Source organism: Protopterus annectens, chromosome 2.part0 (assembly GCF_019279795.1).
Source record: "Protopterus annectens isolate FY-2018-M chromosome 2.part0, PAN1.0, whole genome shotgun sequence".
Lineage (NCBI taxonomy): Eukaryota > Metazoa > Chordata > Ceratodontiformes > Protopteridae > Protopterus > Protopterus annectens.
In genome coordinates this window covers 1,125,830,331-1,125,852,950 of record NC_056728.1, presented here as the reverse complement: position 1 = coordinate 1,125,852,950, position 22,620 = coordinate 1,125,830,331, and the positions used below count along the sequence as shown (strand labels likewise).

General features: G+C 37.4%; 1 protein-coding gene across 1 annotated transcript in view; it reads left to right on the top strand.

Annotated features, from left to right (window-relative positions):
* LOC122793371 (probable E3 ubiquitin-protein ligase HERC6) overlaps positions 1–22,620 on the top strand; it is a 962,939-nt gene that overhangs the window by 901,111 nt on the left and 39,208 nt on the right. Inside the window, exons 22-23 of the mRNA XM_044061322.1 lie at positions 22,046–22,229; positions 22,352–22,454. Coding sequence (XP_043917257.1) covers positions 22,046–22,229; positions 22,352–22,454 — 287 coding nt within the window. The remainder of the gene's footprint in view (positions 1–22,045; positions 22,230–22,351; positions 22,455–22,620) is intronic.

Below are 22,620 nucleotides of genomic sequence, written 5' to 3'. Positions count from 1 at the left end.
ATTGCAGGTAGGTCTTAGCCAGGCAAAGCTCATAGTTTAAGCAGAAAATAATCCAAAATGTACCACTTATATAAGGCAGAAACTGAATATCAATGAAGTGAAACTTCCCACACTTATCACTGGCTATGCAGGAATTCTAACCAGCACTAAATTCTAACAAGCATTAACTGAAAAAACAGAGCCACAACTTCCAGCTAGATAGTATTCAATGCAACACAAATAAATCAATTTAAATGCTGTATTATTTGAAAAAAGTGCAGATAAAGATTTACTTAAATTCACTTATACGTCCAGTTTATTTCAGGTAGGTCTTAGCTGGCCAAAGCTCAGAGTTTAAGCAGAAAGTATTCCAAAATGTACCACTTGTATAAGGCAGAAACCCCATATCAATGAAGTGAAACTTCCCCCACTTATCACTGGCTATGCAGGAATTCTAACTAGCACTAAATTCTAACAAGCATTAACTGAAAAAACAGAGCCATAACTTCCAGCTAGATATTATTCAAAGCAACACAAATAAATCAATTTAAATGCTGTATTTGAAAAAAAGTGGAGATAAAGATTTACTTAAATTCACTTATATGTCCAGTTGATTGCAGGTAGGTCTTAGTCAGCCAATGCTCATAGTTTAAGCAGAAAATAATCCAAAATGTACCACTTATATAAGGCAGAATCCAAATATCAATGAAGTGAAACTTCCCCACACTTATCACAGGATGTGCAGGAATTCTAACTAGCACTAAATTCTAGCAAGCATTAACTGAAAAAATAGAGCAACAACTTCCAAATAGATAGTATTCAATGCAACAGAAATAAATCATGTGAAGATGCCTTTGGATCCAACATTCAGATTTAAAAAACAAATTGACGATTTTTTACTATCTTCTGGGCAGGAGGAAATTATTTCTGATACAACTATGTATCACCTTTAAGTGTCGCACCCTATGAATCAATACATTTATTTTTTTACTTAAGATTCACAAGGACCCTTGCAACTCACCAGGCAGACCGATTGTATCGAGTAGAGGTTCCCTCACTGAGCCCCTGTCACAATTCCTCACCAAATGTCTCCAGCCACTACTAAAATGAGTCCACTCAAGAATCAATGACACTACTGAATTTCTTCAGATCATTTCCGAAACCCAATTGGAACAGGGATGGTTATTATGTACAGTAGATGTCAGTGCACTTTACGCCAATGTACCACATGATGCCAGTTTGGAAGCCACAGAATACTGGCTATACAAATCAGATCTTTCTTTATCAACCTAGTTTCAACACCTTTCTGATATGTCTCTCTGAACATGTCCTTACCAAAAATGTATTTTTCTACCAGGAACAATGCTATTGGCAAATTAAAGGAACAGGGATGGGGGCTTCTTTTGCCCCCATATATGCAGACCTTTTCATGGCTTATGTTGAAGAACATTTCATTTATGACAGTGCACATAACTGTTACCTAGTGGAAATGGACATTTGGAGAAACTTCTTGGATGATTGCTGGATGGTATGGAGATTGGATATGGATTATTTGTTGGAATCTGTTGGCTATTTTAATGAAAATAAATGGGGCCTACAATTCACAGTGAATTATAATTTGGAACAAATAACATATCTTGATGTCCTAATAATCAGAAATACCAATCATACTTAACGAACTGAGGTATTTCACAAATATCCACAGTACAATTCCCTTCTCCATGCATCCAGCTTTCATCCACCTCATATAGCTAGGAACATCATAAACTGAAGCACAAACACTGTTCCAGTAGAATGTCACGATCCACACTTTATTTACTATTATTAAACACAATTAAAACTCAAAAGTTTAGCGCTTTCATCTACGTACTGTAGACTTCTTCAGAACAATCAATAAATCCAACAGTAGTTCTTAAATACACTAAAAAACCGCCAAAATTGTAAAATTAGATCAATTGCCTGAAGGTATCTTAAAGAGACAAATACCCCATTTTAAATGGTCTTTGCATGAAACATAGGAATAGATAGCCCTAGTCATTGTTCTCAACAATATAAACTGAGTTGCTATCATACTCTAAAAAATCTTATTAAAACAATGTTTCAAATTAATGAATATTAATCATTAAAACACACAATATACACTAAATACATATATTACCATTACCAATATTAATAATAAATAATACACAATTGCTAAAATTTGCTCTTATAATATCAAGTGAAATTGATGAACTTTTAAATAATTTCATACAAAATATTCAGAATATGCAGTTTTCTTTAAAAATATACAGCTTATTTTAAAAACAGCTATGTACATGAATAATAATATATATACAGGACTATTGATAAGTATTCACAAATAATACAGCATGCATATGCATCATATTTGATCAAATTGCTTATAATATTATTTAGTAATTTATTTACTCAGTTTTCAATTTCTCAACAAGGGTTTGGTAGGTATGGCTTCATTGTTTATACAGGACCTTGGTACCAGGATGCACTGTGAGTATTACAATACCTTGGCATAGATATATGATACTATATGTACGCTATTTGGATGACATTTTCATTCTATGGGGGGTGAAAAAGAGGAGTTTACCCAGTTTATAGAATATATTAACAATAGTACAACATACCTTAGATTTACATACAAAGTTGAAGGTTCAGGTATTAACTATTTAGATGCATATATATATTCTGATGGCCAACAATTCCAGTCTAAGATATTCAGGAAGGAAAAAGTAACATTTGACTATTTTATTGTTCAAAACAAAGTTAGCCTTTTTATTCTTCCTCAGAGTACTGGAGATAGGATACAGGAGCTGTCTGAGGCTAGCTGTTTGCCTAATAAATAATAAAAGTGCTTTGTCAAAACTGAGTGGACCTTGTGCTTTTCTTGATTTCGCTTGTTCCAGTCTGTTTTTCTTTGATTTCACTGTTGGCATTGTTTTTTTGTTTCATTTTGGAAGGCAGTTTGTTTTGTGCCAGGAAGTTGAACACAATAGCACCACCAATACCATACACCCCAGAAAAGAGGGCAATCCAGGAAAATTGCAAGGAGGAGGGCACGGTCAGGCGGTCAGGGCAGAATGAATGGCAGTTTGTAGAAGATTATGTTAAGATTATCTGCTAGAAGGAGGCTTGTTAGAGAAGATTACCCTGTTTGAAGTTAAGTTATGGGGAAAAGGAAGTAGTTACCAGTGTTGGGTGTAAAGTGGAAAACCTAAAAAACTGTCAATATGTTGGCAATAAAGGAACATATCAATAAAATAAAAACAAAAAAATTATGTATATGTAAGTATGGCAGAAAGCATAAAGGCAGGTCAAAATCAGGCAGGACAAAAATACAAACAAAAGGAATAGTAATGATGAAACAGTGATAATAAGATGATTAAGCCTATATAACTTTATAGTTCAATAGTTGATATAAAAGTATATAATAAATATTTATGAATAATATGAACCATCAAAAATCAATTGAAATAAAAGGAAAATCAAAGCATGTGAAAAATGCAAACAGTCAAGGAGTGTGGTACACAACAAGAAAGTATCAATACAAAAGAAATGGGAGTATCAAAACAAAATTTATTAAAATAAATTGAATTTACAAACATAACAAAACTGTATTTTGTAAAACACTTGTTGGTTCTGGTTGTTCCACCTGTGACATGCAAGTTCGAGGGTGGAAAACTGAATGGAACTTATGATTGGATATAAAATCATCTTTGTTGTAATAAATGAAAACCTCATCTTGCTCTTCAATAAATCATCTTTTTGGAATCTTAAATGTGAGTGGTTTGTGTTTTGGCATGGCACACATTAAAGCAATAGTAGCTGAAAAGAAAACAAGCTAAAAATAGTAAAAAAAGAAATCAAGTCCCGGGTTTAAATGATGCTACATTAACGGTTTAAATGAAGCCATAATACCCAAACTGCTGTTGAGAAAAAAAAAAAAATAAATAAATAAATAAATAAATATATAATATGACAATTTGATCAAATTATGCATGCATGCATATTGTCTATTGTGTATACTTATATATATGTCCTGTATTATATATTATTATTCATAGTTTTTTATATTTTAAAGAATTTTTTTTAAAAGAAAGCAAAACTGCAATATTTTTTTATTTAAATCATAAAAGTTCATCAATTTCATAAATTTAATTTGATATTATAATTTTATAATTTAATATTATGTGTTATTAATTATTGTAATGGGTATATATATATTTATTGTATATATATTTTGTTTTTTTAATGATTTATATTCATTTAATTTGATTTTTTTATTTAATAAGATTTTTTCAGTATATATAGCAACTCATCGTTATATTTGAGAACAATGACTAGGGCTATTTATTATATGTTCATGCAAAAATAAATTAATTATTTGTCTTTAATTCCTTAAGATACCTTCAGGCATAATGGATCTAATTTGGCGTTTTTTAGTTTTTTTAAGAACTACTGTTGACTTTATTTTTATTTCTTGTGAAGAAGAAATGTGATGTAAGCTAAATGGCTGTTTTTTTGTTTAATTGTGTTTAATAATAGTAAATAAAGTGTGGATCGTGACATTCTACTGGAACAGTGTTTGTGCTTCAGTTTATGGTGTTGTCGTTAGTTCCAGTCATTTTGATAGCTAGGAACATCCCAGAGTCATAATTCATAAGAATGAGACTCATTTGCCTGCAGCAATCCACTTATGAACATTTTAGCAAAGATCTTACTAATAGATTTCATGATAGAGGCTATAAAATGGGACATGTTTTGACTGCCAGCAATTGGGCTACTACATTAAACAGAGGCGATATTTTGAAATATAAAGAAAAACAAGGAACTAACAACTCTGATATCAAGCTGGTCACCACATATGGAAGGAATACGGACACACTTATGAATAGTGTACAAAGGCACTGGAACATCTTGTTGGCCGATAATAACTTTTCTCAATTTCTCCAGGAGAAATGTCTGTTCTCTTTTCATAGAGGCAGAAATTTGGGTTCCTATTTAAGTCTCTATAAACGAGGACCCAGAAGTTCTAGACATACTAGTACACAAACAACCTTATTGGGGGATACTCTTGTTGGGTGCTCTCCCTGTGGTCACTGGTAGTCATTGGTATAGAATTATGCAGTACAAACAATTTACAAGTAAAAATTCTGGAAATGTTTTTGATGTCACATTATTTGCCAACTGCAGTAGCGATTGGGTGATTTATTTGGCCACATGCAGTTGCCCAGCATTCTATATGGGTCAGACTTTGAGACCACTGAGAATAAGAATATATGAACATATTAGTGACACAAGGATTAGGAAACCCACTAGTGCATTATACAAATATTCCTTAATGCATTCTACAGCTGTTTTTAGATTCATGGTAATAGATAAAATTAGGGCAACAGAATATATAAAGCAGGTTGGCATACTATTCTTGATGCCAAAGAAAAGTAGTGGATAATTACATTGGGTCGACTTTTCCCACCAGGTCTTAATGAGCATTTATAATTTGACCAATCAGTTTGTTTCTTGTGGTTGATGTCATGCATAAAATAAATTTGTTGGTACCTTTTCAACACTGAGGAAGGCTATGTAACTAATTTAGCCGAAACCGGTCTGTTTTTTCTTTTGCTGACATGTATTAAAATATTGATTTTGGTTCAGCATCACAGTCTGCTGACCTATTTTGCTGTTTTTCTTTTCCTGGACCACTATATCTAGTTTTGTAGCATCTGTCTTTTGAACTGTTGGTAATGGGTGATCCCATGTGATGTAGACTTCATAATTTTCTGTGATGCTTTATGGCTCATATTTCCAGTGGTTTTTTTAGCCTCTTCAGAACCATAATGTTTGCACAATCCAAGTGCAACAGTCTCACCACATTATTATGTGTTTCAGTGTAAAGTCCTTCTGCCATTAGTGTGTCGCAACCCGCAATGAGGTGTGCAACTGTTTCCAATTCTGTTTTACAAAACCTACATTTGTCTGTTTCTCCCACATGTTTAATGGACTTTGTAAACCAATATGTACATAGCCCACTATCTTGGGCTGCCAATATTAACTTTTCATTTGTTGGGTTAAATTCACATCTCCTTAATCATTCTTTCCTGATCAACATGAGGTTCTTCTAGAAGTTTTCTATACTTGCAACTATATGCTTTTTCCACATTTCTTGCCTTCTCATCTAGTCCTTAACCTTATATTCTTTCTTTTGTTTTTTGGCGCATTCAATTGCTGCCTGATTTTTATCTATTTGTGGTTTAATTTCCATTCCTGTTTGATGCCGATATGCTTCTGCTAGCCTAAGTAGGGAAGTCATCTTAGATTTATTCTCCTCATGTTTCAAACTTTCACTACATTTGGGTCTTTTGAGGTAAGCAGATATGTGTGGAGTCCCCCGATTGCAGATATATACATATAATCAATTTCAAGGAGGTCCATCCCTTCTTCAGAATGGGGAATATATAATCTTGGTATGCACCAATTTTTATAAATCATTTGGTGAGCATGAAGCATCCTTCTTGTTTTTCTATATAATCTATCCAGCACAAATTGGGGCCAGCCACTCACTCAAAAACTGTAAGTTAGGACAGGAAGAGCAAATTGGTTTATAGCTTGGATTTTGTTACTAGATGTCAAAGCTGTTTTCAGGATTAATTTAAGTCTTCTGAAGTACTCCTTGCTAAGTTTTATTTGCATTTGTTCATGTTTTATTGTTGATCTTTCATCAATTCCCAAATATTTATACACTCCCTCTTGCTCAAGTTCTTTTATATCACATTCTTGTCCAAAATTGATGTTTTCTTGGTGCTGCAGTTTTCCTGCTTTAAACATTGCTTTTTCAGATTTATCAAGACCAAATTAAATTTTTATATCATCTGAAAAAGTTTTGACAACTTTCAGTTATACTTTCAGTTCCTTGTCTGATAAACTATACATTTTCAAATCACTGACAAAGTGAAGATGAAAAGTCTTTGCATTTTGTTGTTTTCTAGGAGCCGAATTATAGCAATGACCTAAGTTAAGTAGACAGTTTAATGGATTAAGGGCAAGGCAGATTAGCAGCTGTGACAGAGTCACCCTGGAATATCTCCCTTTGGATTTTTATCCCTGGAATAATACATTGTCCTTTATCATGGCTTAATTGCAAAGTGGTCTGCCACTGTTTCATGGTCACTGTAATGTAATTGATCGGTGTAGGATGTATCTTGTACATTTTTAAGCATCATTTATCCATGAATGTGGGATACTAGCAAATTTTTTTTATTTGTAGTCAGTCCAGGCCATACATAAGTTCTTCCCCTTTTAATAGTTCTCCACTATGACTATTTAACAACAAAGTGTTCCATATGACTTTCTTTTATTGCCCTTTTGTTCTCTTGCCATGATTGAGTTTTCTTTCAAATGACTATAAACTCTGTTGGCATCAGTTCTGGTGTATAGTTTATATGTCATCTTAAGGCAAGTTATTGGTCTGTAGTTTTTAGGGTAGCTGGCAGGTTCACTCTTAAGTTGGAGCATTGTTTTTCCTGTTAGCCAGTCTGGTGTCTGTCTGGGGTGCACATATAAATAGTTCTTAACTCATGGCTAAAGCTTCATGCAAAGATGTTAATACTTTTAGCCAGAAATTAGGTACTGCATCTAGGCCTGGGGTTTTCCAGTTAGAGGATTTTCTTAACTTTGTTTCAGTCTCTCTGGTTGTTACTTCATCCCATTTCATATCCTGTACCTTTAAACTTCTTATTCATTCTTTTACTACGTCTGTCCATTTAGCATCTTTGCTATGTTCCACAGGATCTTGATAGATACTTCTCCAAAGTGTATCTATTTCTTATTTTTTTGGTGGTCTTTCGGTTCCTTTTACCTTTTTTCCCAATTCTATGTAAAACTTTTTTTGGTTACCAATAAATTGCTTATTGTGTACTTTTCCTTTATATTTGTCTATGTATCTTCTAAGTTTTTCTGCCTGTGCTGAGATTTTTAGTTTATTATTTGCAAAAGTGCATGATAGATCCTGATCTGTTCTAATACTGTGCATTGCTTTAATCACTTTTATCTTTGAGTATTTTTGTTGATTCGTTCCCTCTTATATGCTCTTCTAATGGTGGCATTTCTTGTCTTAGTTGCTTTATGGTTTTCTCTATTTGATACTTCCATGATGGTGTTTGATTTCTCTCCTTTCTCTCCCTCACTACCCTGTGTTCTTGTGGTAGAACTTTATCACTTATTAATTTAGCTGCACAGTAATTAATCCTGTTTACTTCTGTTATATTGCACGAGTCTCTAGGGACAGTCCTAATTATTGTGTTCATTTGTTTTCTCAAACTTCTGACTTTTTGGGTTTTATTGACCTTCTGCAGTATATTTCTTTCATTGATCTTAATATGTCTATCTGTCTTAAGTCAAGCAACTCTTCTCTTAGCTCTGTTTCTTCTAAACTGAGGGCACATTTTTTTGTTTTCCATTTCCTGTGGACATTCTATAGAAAGTTCTGTTTTATCTTTCTGTGGCACATTCACTTCAATTTCATCCTGTGTCATCCTTTGCTCTGTCATATGGGAACTCACTGGCCTATCACACCTCAACATTGACATCATCAGAGTTTCCACAGTTTCCTTTTCCTTCCCTTACTATCCAGCTTCACGTGAACATTTATACTGGTTTCCTATGGAAGGCTCCAAAGTATCTTCATATGGCACCTGACCAATTGCTTCCCATTCTACTGGTTTCCCCTTAATTTGGAGTTCCACTCCTCTGTCCTGTTGTTCATAGGTTCATAGGTAGGTACTAGGCTATCAGCCCTAGGGCCTATACAAGCCCAGCCAAAAAGGTACCCTGGTTTTTGCCACCCAAGAAAATTATTTTCCTGTGCCACTGTCGTGCAGAGCCACAGAGGTGATCACTGGGGTGAATTTCCTATTTCCCATCCAATCATCAAGATTTTTCTTGAAGAGTGCTAATGAGGAGCTTTGTTTGATATAGATAGGTAGTTTATTCCAAAGTATGGGAAGTCTCTGGGACAGGAATCTATCCCTCCGGCATGTTCTGTTTATTGTGGTGACAAGGTTTAGGTCCTTGTCACCACAATAAACAGAACATGCCAGAGGGATAGATTGAACCTTGTCACCACTATAAACAGAACATGCCGGAGGGATAGATTCCTGTCCCGGGGACTTCCCATACTCTGGAATAAGCTACCTATCTATGTCAAAGAAAGCTCCTCATTAGCACTCAAGAAAAATCTTGATTGGATGGGAAATCCAATTTCTCTTTCTGAATTAGATTTTCTACACTCAGTCCTTTACTTTGGAGGTACTTCATGACCTCAGTTTCTATTTCTTTAACTTCAACATTACTGGTATTCTTTTCTACTTTTCCTCTGACTTCTTATTTTTTGTATTGTAAAGTTTTCCATGTCTGGATTACTTTGGCTGTATTTCTCTTCAAATATCTTTGGTGCTGCTGTTTTTGTATTGATTAGTTTTGCTTTCCCCTTTGCATAGATATTAAACCATATTAACTCTCTTTTTCTTTCCAATGTCCATATTTCTTCAAATGTCTCCTTATCTTCCTGTTTCTCCTTATTTTGGAGACTCATTCCATCATGCTGTGATGTATCCTGTGTTAGACCTTCTACATCAAATCCTTCACTTTGAGGGCATTCCATAACTTCAACTTTTATTTTTTAACTTCTACTTTACTACTACTCTTTTCTACATTCTCTCTTTGTGATATTATTTTATTTATTGTGAAATTTTCCATATCTGGATGCCTTTCCCTGTATTTCTCTTTGAATATCTTTCGGGCTGCCTTCTTTATTTTGATTAATTTGGCTTTCGCCTTTGCTTAAATATTGCACGGTATCAAATCTTTCTTTCTTTCCCATGTCCATATTTCTTTTTTATACTTTTCAAAAATATCTAGGTGTTGTTGTTTACATTTTTGTACTTCTTCAGGTTCTTCTTTTTCCAAACAGATCAAAGTTTCTTGACCTATATACTGCTTTTCAAAAATCTCGTGTATTAATGACCACAAATTTTTATTTGAAGCTTCTGACAGTTTTTCTTGCAGAAATATTTTTCTTTCCTCTAACTTATCTCTTAATATTTTTGTATATATTGTTTCTGGAAATTATGAGCTTTTTGCATATAGTAACAATACATAATTTCTTTCTTATCCTCAATAGTCCACTCGATCATCTTTATGGCAGTTTTTGTGATTTTTGTGGACTGCTACTTCCTTCTACAACAGGGGGGGCATCCTCCCCCTGAGCCTGGCCCCATTGTAGGAATGTTTCCATATTTTGAGGATTCTACACTGTCATTTTTTCCAGTCATGGCACCAGTGTGCCTATCAGGATTGGCACTTTTTTATCCTGGGTCTTGTGCAATCAGATGTCTTTTTTAGTTTTTGACCTACTTCTGTCCATGATATATGCTATATAATATATCGGTGTCGCCTTGGTGTGATTTTGTGAAAAACAGGGTCCACCTCGTGAAGGTGTTTGCCAAAACTTGAGGATGAATTCAGTTTCAGCACTACTACTCTCCTTTTTCTCCTTTCCAAGTAGCCATTAGACAGACCCCTATGGGGACTCGCCCTTGTGGGCGGTGCAAATGTTGTTGTCATATAGACACATCACATGAGTTCAAACATCCTGTTTCTAACCAGATTTTTTCTTTTAGAGTCACTGCGAACTGTAGAACAAAGAACTTGGTTTATCTTGCCACCTGCAAAGAATGTACTAGTTTTTATTTGGGGAAGACTAACAGGATGTTTTATGAAAGGATTAGGGAACACACTTATGCAATTCGGAAAGGTGATTTTACCAATGCCTTGGCAAAACATGTATTTGAGTCTGGCTTAACACAGAGTTTTGGTTTCAAGGCTGTAGAAGATATATTTGAGAATTTACGGGAGGGGGGGAGTGACCTCAGAATTTTACTGAGGAGAGAGAGTTGCATTGGATTTTAAATCTTTTTGCTGACAAGAAACCTGGACTCAAGGACAAGCTTTCTTTAAAACCTGTGCTGAAGTCCAAGGATTTACCTAGATAATTACTGCCTTCATTTGATAGGCTAATTGATTGTTTTAAATTGTATATAATGTGGTCTTGTTATGTGAAATGTTTGTCTGAAGAAGCACTTTGTGCAAAAGCGCTCACCTTTTTTACTTGCTATTTTGTGGTTTTATTAAAGGACTTTTCTTCAGCCTTGTCACTGGGATTTCATTAATTTTTTGCTACTTTGTTCTGTTGTTTGTGAAGGCTTCGCAGTCAAGCTCATTGGAGGTTTGTTTTTACTTTTTGAGCTTTGGATGTTTTTTCTCCACGAGGACATGGCAGAATGAAATAGTGGAAATGTTTTCATTGAATGTGCTTCACTTAATCTGAGTAAGAACTCTGACAATGATCGTTTAAAAAGATTACTAAGACTGGATGAGAACCCTTTACTGAATCATTTGTTTGGTTCTATGGGTTCTGGTATGAATCAACAATCTAATATGAATGTGAATTTGCTTCCTCCTCTTGAGCTGAAATCATTGGAGAATGACTTTTATAAATTAAAACGTCTCCAGTGGCAGATATTGTCTATCTTATAGTTTGATTCCAAGGGGGCTGAGAGTGATGGTTATGCCCTCTTATGGTGAGAGCTACAGTGAACTACTTTTTAGGTGGCAACTGCTCAACTTGGAGCACAGTTTTGCATATATTTGCCTCCTTATTGTGTTCTTTACTCCTATAGAGAAGGAACTCCTAGCTGAGATTGAGGGGTGGAAGAAGCGGCTGTTGGATAGCTGTGATAGAGAGGCATGTTTATCAGCCCTTGATGATGATATTCATAGTGTCTCAGCCTGTGAAATCAGACTCAAGGCACAGAAGATGAAGAAGCTGAGTCGTGACATCACTGACTTTACCAACGGCCACGTTTTTATGTGGCTGAGGCAGATGCATGTAGCTGAGGTGAATACATCTAGTGCATCGGGGAGGACTTCGGAAGCCATTAGTGTTGCTCCTCATGCCTCAGTTCCTTCTGTAGCAATGACCAATGAGGCAGAACTTACAATTCTTCAACAACCAGTCCCATCCACTTCCTTGTTGGGCGGGGCATCTGCTTTGCCTTCTACATCTGATGTCAGGAAGAAGAACATCCCTTCACAACAGGTTTTTGGGGATTTGAAGTTACCACTTCCTTTGAAGCAGTTAAGAACATGCGAGAGAGAACAGGACAGTTCACTGACCAGAGGGAGGAAGAGAGGTCGACAGCAGTTTGAAGGGACGAGGATGACAACTCTGAAACAGATGTGGTGTTGAGCAACGAATCCTTAGTTTTGAACCTCTCCAACAAGGTACTGTCTTTAACTAAGCTGGCTCTTTTACAGCGAGGCCTCAGCTTTATACCTGCTGAAAGGTCTCCATTATCAGATGTATTTATCAATCTATGACTTTTTGCCAGGAATATTGCATTGCAACGATATTTTAAGGAAAATTCTATTGAAAGTAGTGCTAGTACGTTTTTTAAGAGAGTGTGTTTCAGCCTACATTAGACACAGTTTTGAATGTGTTTGTAGACAAATGTGAACAGGATGTGTTCAAGTTGTTTTCCAATATGTCAGGTGCTATTGAAGGGTGTGTTTTCCACAATTTAAGTAGGGAAGAGAAATGTGCACTTAAGAGTCTGCAAGATGATGACAGTATAGTCATCAAAAGTGCCAAGGTGGGAGGGATTGTGGTGCTAGATCGTGAATTTTATGTTAATTCTCTGATGCTAATCTTACAGGACATTACAGTTTATTAAAGAGTAGAACATGATTTTATTTGGGATACACAATGTGCAATTTATTTCATTATACGTGATTGTTTACAAAACTTTTTGATTACTGATGAGTTGTTCAATTATTTGAATGCAGAACATCCGGTCATTTCCATTTTTTAAGGACTCCCCAAGGTCCATAAGGATGCTCTTAAACCCCCGTTTAGACCTATAGTGTCTGGTAGGAAATGGCTGACTAAACCATTTTCTATCTATGTTGACAAGCAGCTACGTCCAGTACTATTGAGAGCAAATACTGTATTACAGGACACTAAACATTTATTGCATGATTTGTTTATTTTTGCACAACAGAATAGTAATATTCTTAATGACTGTTTTTTAGTAACACTCTATGTGGAGTCTTTGTTCACCTGTATACCGAATGTTGAGGGTATAAACATGGTGAAACAGTATTTGATTGTTCACAGTGGTTATGACTTGAAACAAGTTGATTTGATTTGTTTATTTATAGAAGTCATTCTTGAAAATAATATTTTCATGTTTCAGGAAATGTATTTTTTGCAGAGAAAAAGGCATAGCTATGGGCACTTTGTGTGCCAATAGCTACGCCAACATGGTTTTGGCTCATTGGGAAGAACAATTTATATTCAGCAGTCATTGTGTAGAATTTGTCTTGTTCTACAGGAGATTTGTTGATGATGTGATATCAATTTGGGGTGGGGATGCATCAGCCTTGAGTGAGTTCCTTGAGTATGTGAACACTACTACACTTTTTTAAGGTTCACATCTTTTACATCAGTTGATGAGGTGACGTTTCTAGATGTGAAGATTGTGTTGGGAAACTTGGTAACTAGGCTCTACAGGAAACCATGTAGGAAGAATGCAGTATTGCAGTGCAGTAGCATGCATCCACCGCATGTGTATAATAATATTTTGAGAGATCAGGGCATGAGGATGTCATGGTTGAACAAAGGTGAATGGTTCTTGACCTTGAGACACTCTCCAATGATTTTTTGGAGAGGGGTTACAGTCATAAAGAAGTAGAGGGAATGACTAGAGATGTTAAGGTTCTAAGGAGTGATAGAGCTGTAACATATTTTTCAGAAGACAGACATTAAGTAGTACCCACTGTGTCTAGTAGGAGGCGGGCACCTCTGACCCTGTCCTATGCCAGTGATATTAGACATATTAAAGATGTTATTTTTTCCAACTGGGGTATTCTAACTTCAGATGATTGCATAAAAGAACTAGTGGGTGAGAGACCCACATTTAGTTATAAAAATAAAAAGTCTTTAAAGTGACATCTGTGCTATAAGGCCAACAGGGAGGCTGTAGCCATTAGACAGACCCCTATGGGGACTCGCCCTTGTGGGCAGTGTAAGTTTTGTTGTCATATAGACACATCACATGAGTTCAAACACCTTGTTTCTAACCATATTTTTTTCTATTAGAGTCACTGCGAACTGTAGAACAAAAAACTTGGTTTATCTTGCCAACTGCAAAAAATGTACTAGTTTTTATTTGGGGAAGACTAAGAGGATGTTTTATGAAAGGATTAGGGAACACACTTATGCAATTAGGAAAGGTAATTTTACCAATGCCTTGGCAAAACATGTATTTGAGTCTGGCTTAACGCATAGTTTTGGTTTCAAGGCTGTAGAAGTTATAGTTGAGGATTTACGTGGGGGGGCACCTCAGGAATTTTACTGAAGAGAGAGAGTTGCATTGGATTTTAAAGCTTTTTGCTGACAAGAAACCTGGACTATATGAAAAGGTTTCTTTAAAACCTGTGCTGAAGTTCAAGGATTTACCTAGATAATTACTGCCCTCATTTGATAGGCTAATTGATTGTTTTAAATTGTATATAATGTGGTCTTATGTGAAATGTTTGTCTGAAGAAGCACTTTGTGCAAAAGCGCTCACCTTTTTTACCTGCTATTTTGTGGTTTTATTAAAGGACTTTACTTCAGCCTTGTCACTGTGATTTTGTTCATTTTTTGCTATAGTCTCAGTGTGTTTGGATTTAATAAAGATGGATACACCTCCACCTTTGATTCCTTCACACTCATTTTGTGGTCTGAATGTGTGGAAGGCATTGTAGCCTTGTATTGCTGGGAAGCTCTGTGGCCTTGAAACATGCCTCTGTAATGGCACAAACGTCAGCATCTTCCAAGACTGTCTGAGTATGAATCCCAGCATTTTCTTGTAGTTGCCTGATGCATTTTCACTAAATGTGAGTTTCAAGGGAAGAGATACTAATTTTCATAATAATACTCATTTGTTAACCCAGTAGGCTGCTGGACACACTGTCTTCAGAGCTAACCTAGGAGCAATGTCTGGTTAATTGACTTGCTGAAGGTCAAGACAGTAGGCAAATGAAAGCTGATGGAATCAAACCCTGTACCACAGAAACCCCAGCTCACAGCCTTAACCTCTGACCAATTCTACATCAGCTTTCATTGTGAGAGCGTTTTGTTTTGTTTAGAAAATGGCTACTGGAGTTTTTCCAGTAAAATTTGAAATAAAAGTTTTAAATGAAATTCAAATCATTGTGATAATTGCAAAAAAGTGAAGAAAATAGTATGTACACTAGCAGGTTTAAACAGTATTTATGGTAATTATTTATTATTATTTATTTGACATTTGTTAACCGGGTTAGTTGGGCTGAGCCAAAGCCCTTTTTCATCAGAGGCCTGGGAAGAAAAGCTCCACAACTACAAAAATTAAGTAAAAAAAAACATGTTTAAACACAAAAATCAAGTATAAAACAAATGCATATATATCAAAATTAAGAGAATAAACAAATATATGCAGTGCAAGATTAACAACCCTTGAGAGTATATACATTTTTACATCAAGGAAAGTAAGCTATCTAGCTGAGCTGAAGCCCTTTTACAGCAGAGGCCCAAGGGGAAAAGCTCTACAGTTTCAAAAATCAAGTAAAAAAACAAGTGTAGAAAGAAAAATCAAATATAAAACAAACACATATACATCAAAATTAAGAGAAAAAACGGATATATGCAGTACAAGAGTTAACAACCCCTGTGAGTATGTGGCTTCAGCAAGATGAGCTGAACAGTCTCAATAGATAAAGATAACATTTTCATTGTAAGATAGTGAATAGAAGATACAGAGTTAGGTGAGGGGGGGAGAGGAGTATGGTGTGATTCTTCAAGGGGGTTAGTTACAGTGGCAGATTCATGTGCTGGTTAGATAGTTTTTAATAGCAGCTTTGAATTTAAGTGGGTGATTGATGTTTCTAATATCTAAAGGCAGTTTATTCCAGGAATGGGCTGGAGAGTAGCTGTACAGGATTCGCCCTGTTTTTGTTATAGGCTTGTAGATTTGAAGAAGGTTTTGTTCTGAGCTTCGTAGGGACCTAGGAGGGGGAGTAAAGGGAGAGACGGCAAAGTAATGGAATATTGTAATGGCTGTGGGAATGGGATGCTGGTCCATTATCCTGCCTAGGGCCCCATTCGACCGTGATTTGCCTGTGAGGCAGGCAAGCAAAAAGGTATGATGCACAGAAAGACTCCCCTTTCGGCAAATAATCAGTTCTAAGACTTCTAAATAACAATGAAAAAAACCACAAACAACAAATGATTGTAGTTAAACAGAAAATAAACAAATTTAACTAATTATAACCCCTCAGCTACAGTGGTTTGGCTTAATGGTTAAGGTATTTACCTCACAGACAAACGATACACGGTTTGATTTTTGCTAAGGAAAAATAAAATGGCTGAAAAGAGTAGTTAACCTAGTATCTATATATCTGTATGTTGTCCTGCCAACCATGAGCTTATTCTAGGAGAGATGTCCTCCCAGCCTGTGTGTCATAGGAACATGATTTAGAAGGCCTTTGAGGCTCTTACCTCAGAGACAATGAAACCTCTCCCCTTCTAGCTCCTATTGAATGACCCCTTCTTTGGAAAAATCCTTACTCATGAAGTCCATCACTGTCCCATGGCCCCCATTTTTCTCCTCCCTGAAAAGTGTGCATGTTTTTCTGAGGATGAAGAGTAACCTTATGTCACTCCACCTTTGTGCTCAAGGTTGACATTTCTTCAGCCCTGAAGCACCAGAATGAAGCCATCTTAGTTTCTAAGAAAGTGGATGCCTTCTGCAATGCTTGAGCTGAGTGTATTGATCCTCATTTGTTATCCTAGAAATGACGTCTATGTGATCTCTTCAGTCTATCATAGATCCCAGAATTCATAACATCTTGTCACTTTCTTGTCTGATATGGAATCTACAGCCTTGAACAGAAATATCAGGAGTGTTTTTTTTCCTGTGAAACATCACAACACAGATCCTTCAACTTTTTCCTACCTGTTTAGATTCCAGTTCTTTCTGATGGATTATCCCCTAGAAAACTGTAACATCCACTGGAAGAATTTCCAGTTTTCCCTGCAAATGGACTCAGCCAGAAGGTAGTCAGAAAGCTTTCTGAAATTTCTATAGTGGACTATTTTGTGCTCCACTATAATCTTTTTTAACCCCCTCAACCTTAGCCATTAGGTCTCCTCAGTCATCCTCCTATTCATCCCTGTGGAATAAGAGCCAGATCATTTATTGTCTAACCATGGCAGGAACCCATTACCAACCAAGCTAATCAGCTCATTTGTTCTTGTTTGGAGGTGGGAGTTGGGGTATGGGGTATGGCAAGCTCTCATTTGCTTACTGGTGGCTGCATTCTGTGTGCCTCCATTCAACCACTGGGAATCCTATACTGGCTTAAGTGTGACACACATTGCCTTGTCAAGAGCTGTTATCTATAGTGCCTCAACTCTCCTGTTGTAGTCAGTGGTGCAGCAGGTGTACTATGTCCTCCCCAAGGTTAGGTGAGCTGGTGAAGGCTGCTTTTTCCCATCATCTCTTTCCTTGTGGGCCACTATAACCTTGAATGTTCTAATGCTAAATTTAGAGCAACAGGCTCTGACATTATCTTACACAATGTTACATGGATCAGGCTCTCCTTCCTCAAGAAGGAGCTCAAGTAGGCAAACATGAGGGAGGTCATACTTTCATACCATTCAGGATCTGGTGGAGGGAGATCCAGAAAAGACAAGCTCTCCCTATTGTTAGGCTCTCTATTAATCCCTTAAACTCTGAAGGAAGAGCAGCACTCATTTCAGGCCAAGGAGTTTCCACAAGCATCAGGTATAAGATCATAGGAGATTACTAGGCTAATGGCCCTGGGCCCCTTACAAGCCTAGCCAAGAGTTTATCCCAAAAGAAAGAAACCTCAGTCCACACCTGTTGCCCCTGTCAATGAGTGATAAAGTTGGAACTCCTGGGACAAATTTATGGTTTCCTATCCACTCATCAGGGTTGCATTTGAAGAGGGACAGTGAGGTACTCTGATATGTATGGGAAGTCTATTCCAGAGATGGGGCAGCCAGAGATTTAGGCCTATCAAGTGGATAATGTGCGGGAAGTTAGACTTGCGGATATGCAGCTTCTCCAGTAGGGCAGGGTCCGACATTGCCTTGTAGGTAAAACACACATCACCTCTGAGCAATCTGTATGATAAAGAGTAGAGTGATAGTGATTTAAGCCTGTCTACATAGGATAGGTATTGGAGACCATGGATTCTCTCTCTGAGGTATTTCTGTGGCCTTTCCAGTTGGTGCAGGTGTTTGGAGAGGTACATACCAAACAGGGTAATATACTCAATTACAGGTCTAATAAAGGAGGAGTACAGAGAGGTAATAACCTCCTTTTTTCTTGATGCAATCCCTTTACTTTTATAAGATGATGACCACCACCACCACATGATGGTCGAATGTGAGATTGTCAACCTGATGTACCCAGGTCTCTCACCACAGATTGTGTGCTTAGGGGGTTACTGCTGATGTGATAATCAGTAGGGACTGTGTTTTTGCTGAATGGTACGATAATACATTTTTTTGCTTTAACTTAAGGCCATGAGTTTGGCATCAGTTATTTGTAGCTGTGAGACCCTCTCGCAGTATGTTAACATCAATTGGGGAGTCGGTGACAACAGCCAACTTACAGTTATCCGCAAACTTGGTCAGCCACAGGCCCTTTGTCATTGCCTGGATCTCTAAGAAGTATATGCCAAACAGTAGGGGTACCAGAACAGATCCCTTGGGAACACCGCTAGTGACAGGTTTGCTGTTGGAGGTGGCAGTACCTATTTTGGCCTTGTGGGTCCTATCTGTGAGCCAGTTGGCCATTCATCTGACTAGATGGGGATTAACACCAAGTTATGTTAGCTTTTCGATGATGCCCGAATGGGGGATTGTGTTAAAGGCCTTGACCAGGTCAAGGTAAGTAGTATGTACTGACGTTCCCTCATCCAGGGCCTTGGTGACAGTCTCAAAGAAGTCAACTAGTTTCAATAGGTAAGATTTGCCCCTGACTAATCCAATTGGAGGGGTCGAGTGCTTGGAGATCGCCTATGTCCTTGTTTATGAGATCCATAATAATACGCTCCATGACTTTACATATCAGACTTATCAAGCTGATGGGGCGATAGTTTTCCGGGTCAGTAGTGGCACCACCTTTGTGTAAAGGGATGACAATGGCAGTTCTCCACTGTGCTGGAATGAAGGCTGTAGTTAGGCTGTGGTTGAATAGGGTGCCCAATGGTGAAGCTAGTTCTTGCTGGAGATGGTGCAGAATAGAACCTGGGATACTATCAGGTCCCATGGAAGCTGTGTTCTTTGCCTTGGACACTTGATCTACAGAGATGTGAGGTATGAGACGAGTATTGGGGATGTCAGCTGGGCCTTTGGGAGGTGATAAGGGGGTGAAGTTTGCACTGAACCTATCAGTCAGCAGGTTGGCTAAGTGGTACCATTTATACTGAGCTGTTCTGTTCAGACTACCTTCTGGCTGAAGCCTTACAGTCTTCCCCTGGTGCAGTAGCTGTCTGTCAGGAGGGAGACCACACTAGTACAGTAGCTAAAATTTTTAATTTAGCCCAAGGCTATCTAGTGGACGGAGCAGTTTTCTGAGTTTGTTCCAACTTAAATAGCCATCATGAAACACCATTGGATTCTTAATGTGGTCACGGTCAGCGATGACTTAGTGCTCTTATGTCCTGTCCAATCACATACAATGTCATGTCAGCAGAAGTGTTGGAATAGGCCCAGGCTGTACTTGTCAAAGTAGGCGTGGGGGATAGTCCTCCTCTGAATGGATGCCACAGTTTCAACTCCTGCATTTTTAGCTAGAAAAGAGATAAAAGATTTCTGACCCATCATGAATGATTGCTATATCAGCAAGTGCTGCTGGCACATAATGTTCTGCATGTTGACTCTCCATAATGTTGTGCCAAAGCTGGCCCACAGTGCCTGAATATTATCCCCAGACACAATGGACTCCTGAAACATCACTGTGGGAACCCTTTGATCAGTTTCACTGGATACCTCACATTACAAAGTGCTGACATCTGTTTTGTCATCTGCACCTAGAATGTTTACCAAGGTGGTAGCTATTCTGGTTGATGCATTGTAGGATAAGGGCCTCTATATGTTTTTACATATGTGGTCAACTGGCTGCTAGTACCCCTCTACTAAGGAATTCCTTGAAAACATCCTTGACTTGACTGCTGCCGCTGTTGCAGACCTTTGGAAATCTCCATAAATTGAGATAAGCCCTCTCATTTACCCTCTCAAAAAATTACCTTCACAGGGGCAGTGCTGGAGACTTTTTAATGCTGCTGTGGAGAGGATCCCGAAGGTCATGTCTGCCTTCTACATGAATATACTCAGAGCCCTTCCGGATGTCCTAGAGCTTACTTCTTGGATTGATGGCTGATGTTGTTTTCATGGTGAGATTCACAGCCTGATCTCATGTGCAGAAATGGAAAAAGTGGATTGTGGATGATGGCTGGAATCACACACCAAGTCATAGAATTCAGAAAAGGACAAAAGCTCGTATTCTTAGCCCTCTTTTAGACCAGAAGGATTTAATTGCAGGCTCTTGTGTCCATTGGAGTGTGTGACACTTCCTGGTACAGACCAGGAAAATTTTCCATGGGTAAATTGGCAGGCATTTCCATCTCAGTTTGTGGTTTCTAATTCAAGTCTGTTGGTTGTACAGAACCTCATGGCTAAGAGTTTGAAGCTTAATGATGCAGTGATAAAACTTTCCACTTATTGGGCTTATTTTTATAAGTAAAAAGGTGTTCTCCATTTTAGCAGAGATTTATCCTTTGCCCACATTGGTTAACATGTAGGTGTTTCTGACTTTTATTTCAGGTATGATTTGGACGTAACTTGTTCCATGATCAAAGTGCATGTGTCAGGTGTTGCTGTACATCAGTCTTATGAATCACAGAACTATGATCCTTCACTGGCTAGTTATGCAGTTCTTAAAGAGATTCTACATCTCCATCTTCCTCCCAAGAGACCCTTTCCTAGTTTGGACCTGAAGTTTATAACTGACAAGCATGCTTGTTATCTGAATCTGCTACCATTCAGCATCTGAAATTCATTTTCTAAAATACATGCTTCTTGATGGCCATCACCCCTGCTTATAGCAGCTTGATTCACTCCAATTTGTAGGGAACAACCGAGTTTTCTCCAAAAAGTGGCATCAGAGTTGTCCTTAAAGGAAACACTCCTCTTCAGGTTTACTTTCCAGTCCAGAAACCAGAAGAAAACAGGGTATGACAGCATGGACATGCACCACCCCTAGCTTGAATTTTACCTCAAAGTAATGTCTGAACTTGGTAATTCATTTTAAAACTTTACAATGTATTTATGTTAAAAGTTTACAATAGTTGTGGATTGTCTTCACTGCATTTCCCCCTTTTAACTATTACTCATTTTCACATATTTCATTTAAAAATGTACTGTTTGTGTTTTCTACATATCCTTTTAACTACTGTATAAATACTGTACAAATGTAAACTTCAGGCTGTGGCTGCAGTGCAGCAATCATCTACCAGGGTTAACAAGCATAAATAAACTAATAAAATATAAACTCCTGTTATCATGTTGTCCTTAGCTTCACATCCTCTTGCGTAGTTAGAGTTGTTGTCCAGATACTCAGTGCTTTAATTGGCATTTGTAAGAGCAACCTCTGCACAATCCTGCTCCTTGTGAGAAAGGAGGTGTACTTGTGCCTGGGAAACTGTTGGATATTGTGATTAAAGAAACTTTGGAGCTTTCATAGGGTGTTACATCACTTGTCCTGTAGTTCAACCTTGTACTCGTAACAATAGACAGACAGACAGACTTGTCAATGCACAGTACTAGAAAAAAGTATTCTTAAATACTTTTACAGTTTAACACTGTATTCTTATTCTTTTAAAGGAAAAAGTATGTTGATGCATTTGTGGACTATGTGTTCAACACATCAGTGAAGACCATCTTTGAAGAATTCAAAAGAGGATTCTACAAGGTGTGTGATAGGGAGATTGTGGAGTTGTTCCAGCCAGAAGAACTGATAGAAATAATGTCTGGAAATGCAGATTATGACTGGGATATACTGAGAAAGGTATGCATAATATGAGTGATCATGTTTATGAATGTGTACTTATGAACTTTTGATGTTTCAGTCTTCTTTGCATTGAAAGCAGCCATGCTAAAGTTCACTTTCATTTATTTAATATGTTTTAGAACGCGGACTACAGAGGGGAGTACCATCCAAAACACACTACAATTAAGATGTTCTGGAAAGTGTTCCATGAATTGCTGCTTAAGGAAAAGAAAGACTTTCTCCGTAAGTCTGTGGTATAATAGTTTGCATATATATATAGTTCTTCCACACCACACTCACTCGCATGCACACACACACACACACACACACACACACACACACACACACCTGTGGCCAGTTTAGTGTCCAATCCGCAGCATGCAATGGAATAACCTTGGAGGAAGTCTCC